Below are 12,268 nucleotides of genomic sequence, written 5' to 3' on the forward strand. Positions count from 1 at the left end.
AATGGATAAACATGCCGTCCCAGCAATTCCAGCCCTTCCAACCCCATGTGGGCATCCTGATTTCTGTTTCACACTAAGAAATCTGAGGCTCACAAGGCTGACAAAGCTGGTCCAGGGCTGCAGGAAGCAAGTGGCAGAACCCAAGCCTGTGTACGGTCAACCCTAGGCTCTCTGCTGGACAGCACACCCCTAGGCATGAGTTCCCGCTGAATCTGCCCCTGAGTCTGGTGCTCTCCCAGAGACTTGGGAGAGGGAAGTCTCACGGTCCCTCCCTTCAGGAGTAGCACTGGTGTCCTCACTCTGACCTTCTGCAGGTTGACCTGGCCTTCTTGATTAGCCCTTGCTTCCTGAGCAGCCCAGGCGTTGTTGAATGGGTGGTCCTGGGGACACAGGACTCCTGGGTCGTGCTGGGAAGCACAGCATGTTTCAGGACCTGGTGGAAATGGAAGGACTTCCCAGGGGAGACAGAAGCTGTTTAGTTACTGCTGCTCTCTGCTGGGGGAGGATGAGCTTTTAGGTCACAGAGGTAGCCTGGGACACTGGCAGCTGCCACACATGGCAGGTATCAGCAGCAGGCAGGGAGCAGGGTAGGAAGCACAGACTGGGGTCTTAGGGTGTTCTTCCATCTCCAGCCTGAGTGCACACACTGGCGGGACTGGAAGAAGCTCTGTGGTCATCAGTCCTGACACAGGGATCCTCACAGTAGCATTGCTGATAGTCACCTAGAGCCTCTGCTTACCTTCTCAGCAGTAGGACACTCCCTACCTCCTACTTTAGATATCTCTACTTGGTGTGTGTCAGACTAAACCTGTCACCCACACCCTTCACCCCTGTTTACATATCTGCCTTTCAGGATGGAAAAAAAATCCTGTTTCAAATAACTTTTTAGTTTGAAGTCAAATTTTATGTCAGTCTTGAGTTTTATTCTTTTCTTGAAAAACTTTCCCAGTTCATATACACATCGGCCCAGCCACCCATCCATATACCATCCACCCCTGTCTGCATATCAATGAATCCTGCCATCCATGTATCACCCACCATCTATGCATCCATCCATCCAGATAGCCAGGCAGCCCAGCACTGCCTCCTGTCCATCTCTCTGTACTTCATATGTCCACAAGAGCAACGCCCTGAAGTTTGGGGGATGCCTAGGACACTGCCCTTTTTCCCAAGCCCCACAGGACAACACCCACAGAAAACACAAAAAGAAGGTTCATAAGGCAAAGCTTTTCATCTGCTTTCCAATATCTGCATGCTAGATATAAAGGTGATACTCAGCCCCTCCTTTCACCCACACTATAATAAGGCCCTGGGGACACACTGGGGCGGGACTACAGCAATTTGGAAGCCATCAGTCTACATATAGAGACAAGCAGCCCAAGATGATCACAGTGAGATCAAAGGAGGGTATGTGGGTCTCCAAGAGCACCAAAGAGGCCAAGTGAAGTGTTCTGAGGAAGTCAGGGATGACTGCATGGAAGAGGAGACCCTTGGTCACAGTGAGCAGAAGTCCATAGCTGGACAAGGAGGGAAGGCAGGGGCATCCCTAGCTCACGGGGCAGCAAACACCCAGCTTGGAGGTGGATCCCTGGCAAGCTCTGAGACAAGCAAGTGCTTTGCCTGGGGAGCACCTGGCAGGGAGCCACACAAGACAGGGAGGCTCCCATCAGGAGCTCCACCCAGGACCTTTGGGCTTCACCCTGAGCTCCTACCTGGAAAGAGGGGTGCCTCCACTTTGGCGGGTCTGGATGGCAGCAGTGTGGGGCCAGCTGAAGTTATAGCAGAGAGAGCTGGGAGGTGGGGAAGGTAGCTGGGAAGTTGGCTGCCTCGAAGACACGTGGGGTATCTGAATATTTCGGTGCAGGACCTGCTAGGGCATTGGCTGTGGGCCAGCTGCAAAAGGCCTGCCTCTCTCGGTCTCTGGCCTAGATGCAGGCAGAGCTGTAGTCTCAGGGCTCAAGGACCTGAAAGCCTGGAGTTCAGGGGCCAAGAAGGTGCTCAGCTCATGCCTGTAACAGCATCCTGGGTCCTGCTCCCTCTTCAGAACTAAGGGCACTGGGGGGAAGATGTCAAAACTGCCTACTACACAGAGGCTGGACACAGGCCCCACCAGCCCCTAGCCCTAGAGACTCTCCCCATGTGATCCCAGCCACCCTGCAGCCTGACCTGAAGGGTGGAGACACTAGGTGCTATATCCCCCTCATGCCACAGAGCACCAGTTCCATCACAAGTGGGCCATCTTGTCGGACCCTGATGACATCTCTGCCGGGCTGAAGGGCTACGTGAAGTGTGATGTCGCCGTGGTGGGCAAGGGAGACAACATCAAGACACCCCACAAGGCCAATGAGACTGATGAAGATGACATTGAAGGGTGAGGCCCCATGTTACCCCAGCCGCTGGAGATGGGACCCTGCTCCACCTTCCCTCAGAGGGAGCTGCTGGTGGGGACTCAGCCCAGCGCTCTGGCCACACATTTCCTTTACCCAGAGATGGATGGTGGCAGGGGTTGCTGCAGGATGATTAAGAATGACTGGTGGGGGGCCAGGGATATGGCTCAGGTGCATAAGCACCTGAGCGGCAAGCGCAAGGTCCTGAGTTCGATCTCTGGTACTGAAAACAAAAAACAAAAATTGGTGACTGGTGGTGGTGTATGCCCATGACCCCAGCTTGCTTGGGAGACTGAGGCAGAAAGAACTCAAGTTTAAGGCCAGAGCACTCTAATGAGACTCTCTCAAAATTAAAAGGACTGGTGATGTGGCTCAGTAGTACAGTGCTTGTCTAGCATGTGTGAGGTCCTAGATTCAATCCCCAATACTACAAAAAAAAATTAATATATGTATGTATAAAGATTAGTATCATACTGCACAGATTATTGTAGCCTACTTGAGCCTGTCTTACTGTTTCCTTGGGAACTGGATACTATGCTCACCACCAGAACAGTGTGGAAATCAAAGCTCAGGAGATAGATTCTCCCAGCACTCTCAAGCTCGTGGCACCATGAACTCCAGGGGCTTTAATCCTCATCTGGGCCTTCTGGGGCCTCAGCTGGTGGCAGGCAGACCCCAGACCCCAGGAGGATGCAAATGAGATGCTAGGGTCGGGCTTGTAACTCTGGACCTGGCCGAATGACCCTGGCTGGATGTGCCCGCAGGAATTTGCTGCTCCCTGAGGGGGTGCCCGCGGAGCGCCAGTGGGCCCGCTTCTACGTGAAAATTTATCGCGCAGAGGGACTGCCCAGAATGAACACAAGCCTCATGGCCAATGTGAAGAAGGCTTTCATCGGTGAAAACAAGGACCTCGTCGACCCCTACGTGCAAGTCTTCTTTGCTGGCCAGAAGGTACAGGGGTACAAGACGCAGGAGGCTGAGCTGGCCGGGACAGCAGTGAGAACCTGGGGCAAATAGGAAACCTTTATCTGGGGCTGGGAGGGTAAGACCAGGCCAGGAATCATCTCAGCCACCCATAGGGCTCAGAGAATTCTCCCTGTGGACAGAGAGCTTGTGAGGCTGGAGGGGAGAGTACGGGTAAGCGGAAGGGGCTGGAGAGAAGTGTGCGCATGCGCACTGACCCTGACCTGCTCCTCCTCTAGGGCAAGACTTCGGTGCAGAAAAGCAGCTATGAGCCCCTCTGGAATGAACAAGTTGTTTTCACAGACCTGTTCCCTCCACTCTGCAAACGCATGAAAGTGCAGATCCGGGATTCCGACAAGGTCAACGATGTGGCCATTGGCACCCACTTCATCGACCTGCGCAAGATTTCCAATGATGGAGACAAAGGTCAGCAGCTGGATCCCGGGGGCTGAGAAGCAGGGATGGAGAGGAGGAGTCACTGGAGGCTCTCCAGACATCACCATCCAGCCATCCCAGACCTCCGCCTGAGGGGCCATATCTGCAGCCCCCGCCTTGGGTACTGGAGGTAGCTCTCATGCTCAGAGAGCTGTGTACCTTTTGTGCTTGTTTTCCTGCTTGTAAAATGAAAATAAGAATAATTATCTAACACGTGCATTCTCTAACACAATTTGTGCCTAAGTACAGTGTACACTGTCGACAGCAATGCCTAGTGAGGGCAGTAATGCCGAGCTGTGTGCCTTGGCACTGTGCTGCCATAAGGACCTCAGTGAGACAAGATCCTGTTATGTCCTCTAAGTGCTTGCTGGGCACCGGGAAGACAGAGGCGCTGCCAAATGGCCAAAACATCAGGCAGACGACCCCAGAGGTCATGTGCTATCACATCCCACAAATAGGAAACATCAAGAATGGCAACTCCACAGGGAAAGGAAGTAGATTAGTGCTTCTCAGGACAAAGGGAGAGAGACCTGGACTAACTGCTCAGAGATGCAGGGTTTCTTTTAGGGGTTGCAAAACATGGTGAAACCACTAAAATACACCTTATTATTTTTAAATTTTTGGTACTGAGGACTGAAGCACGGGCCTCATGCTTGCAAGGCAAGTGCTTTACCACTGAACTAAATCCCCAATCCCTGAATTCTACTGTTTTTATTTGGGGATATTAGGGAGAGGGGTTGCTTTTGTTTTTCTTTTTTTAATTTACACTTTGAAGTGGTGAAATTTATGTTATGTGAATTATGCTCATTTGTTTAAAGTTATACATATTTTTTCAGAAGCAGACAATAGGACAAGGAGTGTAGCTCAGTGGTAGAATACTTTCCCTGGACTCAATGACTAGTGCTCCTAACAGTCAGAAAAACAAAAAACTGGAAGAACAAAAATCAAACACATAGGGTAGAATTGAGTCTACTCGAGGCAGAATTTGTTAGATGAGGTTCAACAAAGCCCAGCTGTGAGAGAAGTGAAGTGCGAATTGACCAGGCACTGGGGAGCTTCCTAAGAAAGTAACATTTCCAGGCAGACAGGAAGGACCTTCAGTAAGGAGGAAGGCGCAAGGGAGATGGTGGACATCTCCACCAGGGACAGGCGGAGACAGACACCTGCAAAGACAGCAAAGGCTGCTGATCTGAGGAGTTTGGAAGGAGCCAGAACCTGTCAACAGACTGGCTGTTAGTGGACCCTGATGTGTACCCCAAGAAGCAGAGAGCATGGCTTATCTCCCCCTTACACATCTCAGGTCTCCAAAGAGAATAAGCAGACCCAGGACAGTGCCCATAACACAAGGATGTGAGCAGACCACCCTGCATCTGCCTGGCACCCAGCAGGCACAGAGCCATCATCTCAGCACCCAGGAGGCAGAAGTTAGAAAGCCCACACTTTAATGAGCCCTAGATATGACATGGTCCATCCTCCCTCTCTCCATTTTTCAGGCTTCCTGCCTACGTTGGGCCCCGCCTGGGTGAACATGTACGGCTCCACACGCAACTACACGCTGCTGGATGAGCACCAGGACCTGAATGAGGGCCTGGGAGAGGGCGTGTCCTTCCGCGCCCGCCTCATGCTGGGCCTGGCAGTGGAGATCCTGGATACCTCCAACCCTGAGCTCACCAGCTCCACTGAGGTACAGGTGGAACAGGCCACGCCTGTCTCAGAGGTGAGGCCCTAGGGATTGTGCTGCCCCCCACATGGCAGCCCAAGTCCCAGACTTTGTCTGCTGTTGCCCAGTCTACCTCAGGAGGCTGGACCCCAGCATGAGGCCTCTCCCAGGGCACCAAGGTCCTCATTTGGCACCTCACCAGGGCCTCTGCCCTCATCCTCTGCCTGCCTGAGGCCTTCCTGAGTGTCCATGACCACTACATGCTCCCATGATGGTGCCTCATTGGGCCCCTCTTCCCAGCCATGGCTGTTCCTGTGGGGACAGATCCAGTCCTTCTTTCCAGGGACAACTCACGATGAGAGCCTCAGGGTCTGGGCTGGGTAGGAGGCCCCCTGTCTCAGCCCAAAGCTGCCCAGGATATATTATAAGGAGGCCTGGCCCAGTGTGCTGCCCCACTGAGGCTTAGGCATCGTTTGAACCACTCTCTACAGGGCTGCACAGGGAGAATGGAAGAATTCTTTCTATTTGGAGCCTTCCTGGAGGCCTCAATGATTGACCGCAAGAATGGAGATAAACCAGTCACCTTTGAGGTGACCATAGGTGAGCACTGGGCTCACAAGGAGAGGGGAGGCAGGCCTCAGGGCTGCTGGTGGTGGCCATTCCATCTGAACTCAGCCTTGAGGGGTGGACAGTGAAGACCTCTTCCCCCTAAGTGTCCTTAAACACATGTGTAGCACCTTTGTGTCTGCCCAGGAGTATACTTATTCCCCAGGGAGAGCAACCTTCACCCCACCTAGAGGTCCTGAGTTCTGTTTGGGACATGGTAAAGAAAAAAAGGAGAGGCTTTAGGTGGCTGAAGAGGAGTGAGAGGGAACCCAGACTTTGCCCTGGGCTGGGCCTTATGCTCAGAGATCTTACAGGGGTGGGAAGCATGAGAACCTCTCTTTCTCTGGCATTCAGTCTGGTTCGTGCCCCATTTCCTGGCTTTCCAAAGCAACATGTGGATGAGGCAGGTGGACTCATGAGAAAAGGACCCCAAGTCCTGATGCCCCCTTCTTTGTCCAGGCAACTATGGGAATGAAGTTGATGGCCTGTCACGACCTCGGAGGCCTCAGCCCCGGAAGGAGCATGGGGACGAGGAGGAAGTAGACCTGATCCAGCACTCGAGTGATGATGAGGGTGATGATGGAGGGGATTTGACCTCGGTGTCCTCCACCCCACCCATGCGCCCCCAGATTACCAACAGGTGGGTGCTGTCCCTGCTCTCATCCTCCCCTGGCCTGGCCCTCTCACCTGACACTGACTTCAATCTCCTTCTCCCCTGCCTCCCCCAAGGAACTATTTCCATCTGCCCTACCTGGAGTGCAAGCCCTGCATCTACATCAAGAGCTGGTGGCCAGACCAACGCCGCCGCCTCTACAATGCCAACATCATGGACCACATCGCAGACAAGCTGGTCAGCAGGGTGGAAGAGCTAGGGCCCCGGGGAAGGGGTGTGGCTGGCTGGCTGGTTGTCCTGTCCACTGCAGGGCAGGGTGGGGGGGCTGTAGAATGTGTTGTCCCAGGGCTCTCCAGTGCAGTCTGAAGATCGCAGCCCCTCCAGCCCCAGGGTTCCCTGGAGACCACTGGGCGGGCCTCTGTCCCTGGCCTGCACCAGGCGTTCTCAACCCTGAGCTCTACTCAGCCCACTATAGTCAACAACTAGAGGCAACTTCTTCCTCCAGGAATTCAAGACTCACAACTACCAAGTTCTCTGGGTTCTCCAGCAGAACCTGGGGAGCCTGTTGCTTCCTTTTGATGAACAAGGTATAGCCCTGTGTGAGGTCCCAGGTCAGCAGGTCCTCCTGGTTTGCAGGAGGAAGGTCTGAATGATGTGCAGGAGATGATAAAAACGGAGCAGTCCTACCCTGAGCGCCGCCTGCGAGGGGTGCTGGAGGAGCTCAGCAGTGGCTGCCAGTGAGCAGGGTGACAGATGGGCAAGCAGGGGCTGGGGGTCAAGCGGCCCAGACCAGGGAGAACCAGGTCCCTGCAGGCTGATCCCTGGCTCTCCTTCTGCAGCCGCTTCCTCTCCCTCGCTGACAAGGACCAGGGCCACTCCTCTCGCACCAAGCTGGACCGCGAGCGCCTCAAATCATGCATGAGGGAACTGGTAAGGATGCAGCTGGACCCTGGGGTGCCAGGAAGGGTCTGGTGGTGAAAAGGGGGCATTTTGCCTTGAGATCACAATCCTGACACTGGGGCCAAGGGATCCGCAGCAGCTGGGCTCTCCTCGCACTCCCTCCCCACAGGAGAGCATGGGGCAGCAGGCCAAGAGTCTGCGCGCTCAGGTCAAGCGGCATACTGTGCGCGACAAGCTGAGGCTGTGCCAGAACTTCCTACAGAAGCTGCGCTTCCTGGCCGATGAGGTGTGTGCTTGGCCTGAACAGGGCTGTCTAGAGAGGGCTGCCCGACCCCCTGGAAGGCCCTGCTGCTCTAATGGAGGAGGCTAAACAAGCTTGGTGCGTGGAGAGGGCTGACCCACTGGGCTGGGGTCCCGGTCCCTGCAGGCCCCCTACCTCTCCTGCTCCAGGCCTGGCCCTAGGGGGCCCTGCAGGCTCTGATCCCCCACTCCCTTGTCACAGCCCCAACACAGCATCCCCGACGTCTTCATCTGGATGATGAGCAACAACAAGCGCATAGCCTACGCCCGGGTGCCCTCCAAAGACCTGCTGTTCTCCATCGTGGAAGAAGAGCTGGGCAAGGACTGTGCCAAGGTCAAGACACTGTTCCTCAAGGTGCCTCCAGGGTTGTATCCCTGTGGAATTCAGGCTTTTGCAGGCCTGTGCTGATGGGTGGAGCCCTGATCCAGCAGATATTCAGAGAAGGGCTAAGGGGGTGGGGGGACTTGGAAGGGGAGAGGGAAAATATTGGGCAGCCCCACCCTGCATACCCCACTCTGCTCTCACCCCACCCCAGCCCAGGGGTGTGGCTGGGAAGGGCCAGGGGAGTCTCTGACCAGCCGCCCCCCCCCCAGCCCTGTCCTGCTCCACCCCTGGTGGAGCTGTCAGGCCCCTGGTGACACAGAGCCTGCCCCCAGCTGCCAGGGAAGCGGGGCTTCGGCTCGGCGGGCTGGACTGTACAGGCCAAGCTGGAACTTTACCTGTGGCTGGGTCTCAGCAAGCAGCGGAAGGACTTCCTCTGTGGCCTGCCCTGTGGCTTCGAAGAGGTCAAGGCAGCCCAGAACCTGGGCCTGCACTCCTTCCCTCCCATCAGCCTGGTCTACACCAGTGAGTGAGGCTTCCTGGCCTGAGCAGCCCCTCCCAACCCTCACCAGGGAGGGTCATGGGACTGCGCTCCCCTCCTCAGCCCACTCTTCTCCACAGAAAAGCAGGCCTTCCAGCTCCGAGCCCACATGTACCAGGCCCGCAGCCTCTTTGCTGCTGATAGCAGCGGGCTCTCTGACCCTTTTGCCCGAGTATTCTTCATTAACCAGAGCCAGTGCACAGAGGTGAGGGCTCAGGGTACTGCCTTGGGGGGCACTGAGTTTGTAGGTCCAGTCTCCCAGCACCCCAGGTTCTTGGAGGGGACCCTTGTAGGTCACCACAGACCCAGGCCTTGCTATGTAAAGCTACTTTGGTTGGGCAGGCTCTACCTGGAAGCTGGGGGTAGGCTCTGTGTCTATCACAAGGCAGGAAAGATGGAAAATTGTGGCAGAGTATGAGGAGCAGATTGCATGTTAGCCTTGACTTCAGAATTTTTGAAAACTGGGCATGGCAGTGCACACTTGTAATCCCAGCAATTGGAAGGCTGAGGCAGGAGGATCTCTGCAACTTGGAGGCCAGCCTGGGCTACATAGAGATTGCAAGGCCAGTCTGAAATGCACAGCAGATCTGGTCTCAAAAGAAAGAAAAAAGAAAAGAAAAGGAAGAAAGAAAGAAAAAAAAGATTTCTGAAAAAGTTGGGCGAACTGTCATCCTGCCCCCAGTTCCCTGGCACCCCTGACCAGGCTGGTATCTACCCACCCACCACCACTTGTTCATCTCCATGCCATTCTACAGGTGCTGAATGAGACGCTGTGTCCCACCTGGGACCAGATGCTGGTGTTCGACAACCTGGAACTGTACGGGGAAGCTCATGAGCTGCGGGATGACCCTCCCATCATTGTTATCGAAATCTATGACCAGGACAGCATGGTAGGGTGCATGCTGGTGCCAGGGGCCACTGGGAGCACCGTAGCTCTCCCTTGCCCCCTGCAGGCCACCTGCGCTGATCCAGGCTGGCCACTTCCCAACCCCCCGCTGGGAGTCCGAGCTACTGACCAGTCCCCAGGCCCTGCTACAGTCTGGCCTTTTCCTAGCATCATGGGCCTGTGCTGGCCCAGACAGCCAGATCCCAGGATGCGGGTCAAAGGTCCTCCTGTCGCCAGGCTTCCCACCCCAGGTGCCCCTGGCCTCTCACACACCTAGTATAGTCTATAATAGTCTCCCAGCTTCCCAATAGGTGTTTGGAGTGTGAGTAAAGATTAGGGTGACACTTGGGGAGCCACCAGCTCTTCCTACAAACTGTCTCATATGTTGATGTGGCTACAGAGCTCTAGACTCGTTGCTCTTCCCGAATCCCTCACCTGCCATTCACTTCCTAGTCTTAAAGCCTTGGGCAGCTTCTCAGACTTGATTTTCCCATCTGTGAAGTGGGGTGGGCTCACCTGTCCTTACAACAACTAGCAGGCTGTGGTAAAGACCAAATGAGACTGCAGGTGTGAACATGCTTGGTAAACAGCCTGAGGTGCCTGAGGCCACCTGGGTTGTTTGTTGTGCAGGGCAAAGCCGACTTCATGGGCCGGACCTTCGCCAAGCCCCTGGTAAAGATGGCAGATGAGGCATACTGCCCACCCCGCTTCCCGCCCCAGCTTGAGTACTACCAGATTTACCGTGGCAATGCCACGGCTGGAGACCTGCTGGCTGCCTTTGAGCTTCTGCAGGTGGGAGCATGGAAGGGGCATTTGTTTGGGCCTGTCTCCTACTCACTCTGTAGGGGGCCAGTGAGCCCAAACTGGGCCTTTGTTTGGCTTCTGTGTCTCCCCTGATCTCATGACAAACACAGATCCCCAATGTGTGACCTGTGACCCCTGCTTCCCAGATCGGGCCAGCAGGAAAGGCTGACCTGCCCCCCATCAATGGCCCAATGGATGTGGACCGAGGGCCCATCATGCCTGTGCCTGTGGGCATCCGGCCTGTGCTGAGCAAGTACCGCGTGGAGGTGCGCGAAGGTCCTATGCAACCCTTTCTGTCCCTGTCTTGTGTCTCCTGCCCAGCTTTCTCTCCTTCAAGGGCCAGTGTGCTCCTCCCACCTCCTCAGCCCACTCTTTACTTTCAGATAAGGAGACTGAGAGACCAGGAGGGGAAATGGCTTGCCCATGGTCACCCCAGAGCTCATAGAAGACCCAGGGCCCCACCCCGGCTGGTGCCTGTCCCCGTCTGACTGTCTCACTGCTGTGTCCAGGACCATCCTCAGTTCTGTCTGCTCCAGGCTTCTGCCCCTCACTCCTACCCCAAGCTTGTTTCTCAGTCTCTTGAGATAACCAGTTGGTTCTGGCTCCCTCTCCACCCCCTAAAATCTGTGCTCTTTCCGACTCCCCTCCTCAGGGGCCCCAGCCCACCCACTGTGCTCCCACCTGAGTGGCACCCCTTTTCCCCCACCCTCTCCCAGGTGCTGTTCTGGGGCCTGCGAGAACTGAAGCGGGTGAACCTGGCTCAGGTAGATCGGCCACGGGTAGACATCGAATGTGCAGGGAAGGGAGTGCAGTCATCCCTGATCCACAACTACAAGAAGAACCCCAACTTCAACACCCTGGTCAAGTGGTTTGAAGTGGTGAGTACAGGCCCAGGCAGAGCTGGGCAGAGTGGGTGTGGCCTGCATGGCCTGAGAGGCCAGGGTCTTCTGATCCTTCCGTGAGGCTCAGGCTCCATGCCACCAACATCCCAGGACCTCCCAGAAAATGAGCTGCTGCACCCGCCCTTGAACATCCGCGTGGTAGACTGCCGGGCCTTCGGCCGCTACACCCTGGTGGGCTCCCATGCCGTCAGCTCCCTGCGCCGCTTCATCTACCGGCCCCCAGACCGCTCAGCTCCCAACTGGAACACCACTGGTACAGCCACCCAGAGCCCAGGCCTGGCTCCACTCAGCCCCCAGAAGTGCTCCAGCAAACAGGCCCAGTGCAAGCAGCCTGGAGCTGGGGCATCTATGGGGCATCTTGTGGGGTTGTTGGGACAACAGGGAGGTAGACCTGTATCTTGGAGCTGAGGCAGGCTACCCTCATACTGGAACTAATGAGGGTCCCTGCGGAAAAGGCACTCATGGGGCCTAAGGGGAGATGGCCTCCTCCACTGGGTGAAGGAGAAGCCCCTATCCTGTCTCTCCCCCCCCCCCATCCTGTATGCTCCACTGTATGGCCCTACAATGGCTCATTCTCATGTCTGGCTCACTTTCTCTTTCCTTGGACCCAACTGTACCCCCTCAACTGACTGTCCCCTCCCCTTCCTTCTCCTCAGAAAATCCCAGAATCAGCTTTGGGCCTCACTCTTCCTGATTCACTGTTGCTCCTGCTCCTCCTTGCTCTGTCTGCCTGTCTGTCTGTCTCTCTGTCCAGTCAGGCTTCTCCAGGGCTGCCATGGGCTGTGCAATGGGAGTCTCTCCTCTCACCCCCCAGGAGAGGTCGTGGTGAGCATGGAACCAGAGGTACCCGTCAAGAAACTAGAGACCATGGTGAAGCTGGACTCGGTAAGGCAAAGGGTCAGCCCCATGCAGGCCAGTGAGCCAGGCCGGTCCACCTGAGAGAACAGCA

At 55.7% G+C, this 12,268-nt stretch overlaps 1 protein-coding gene across 5 annotated transcripts in view; it reads left to right on the top strand.

Annotated features, from left to right (window-relative positions):
- Otof (otoferlin) overlaps positions 1-12,268 on the top strand; it is an 88,492-nt gene that overhangs the window by 65,278 nt on the left and 10,946 nt on the right. For 3 of the 5 annotated variants that reach the window (XM_004627432.1, XM_023710940.1, XM_004627433.1), the window contains 19 exons: positions 2,212-2,371; positions 3,152-3,338; positions 3,590-3,776; positions 5,279-5,502; positions 5,937-6,045; positions 6,511-6,691; positions 6,781-6,901; positions 7,301-7,401; positions 7,504-7,594; positions 7,734-7,850; positions 8,067-8,219; positions 8,522-8,711; positions 8,808-8,932; positions 9,483-9,617; positions 10,244-10,405; positions 10,564-10,683; positions 11,134-11,295; positions 11,410-11,572; positions 12,134-12,204. In XM_004627432.1, coding sequence (XP_004627489.1) covers positions 2,212-2,371; positions 3,152-3,338; positions 3,590-3,776; positions 5,279-5,502; positions 5,937-6,045; positions 6,511-6,691; positions 6,781-6,901; positions 7,301-7,401; positions 7,504-7,594; positions 7,734-7,850; positions 8,067-8,219; positions 8,522-8,711; positions 8,808-8,932; positions 9,483-9,617; positions 10,244-10,405; positions 10,564-10,683; positions 11,134-11,295; positions 11,410-11,572; positions 12,134-12,204 — 2,759 coding nt within the window. Of the gene's footprint in view, positions 1-2,211; positions 2,372-3,151; positions 3,339-3,589; positions 3,777-5,278; positions 5,503-5,936; positions 6,046-6,510; positions 6,692-6,780; positions 6,902-7,300; positions 7,402-7,503; positions 7,595-7,733; positions 7,851-8,066; positions 8,220-8,521; positions 8,712-8,807; positions 8,933-9,482; positions 9,618-10,243; positions 10,406-10,563; positions 10,684-11,133; positions 11,296-11,409; positions 11,573-12,073; positions 12,205-12,268 lie in introns of all 5 variants that reach the window. The other 2 variants (XM_012513864.1, XM_004627431.1) reach the window with 1 other exon arrangement.

This window comes from Octodon degus, unplaced genomic scaffold, assembly GCF_000260255.1.
Source record: "Octodon degus isolate 3935 unplaced genomic scaffold, OctDeg1.0 scaffold00019, whole genome shotgun sequence".
NCBI lineage: Eukaryota > Metazoa > Chordata > Mammalia > Rodentia > Octodontidae > Octodon > Octodon degus.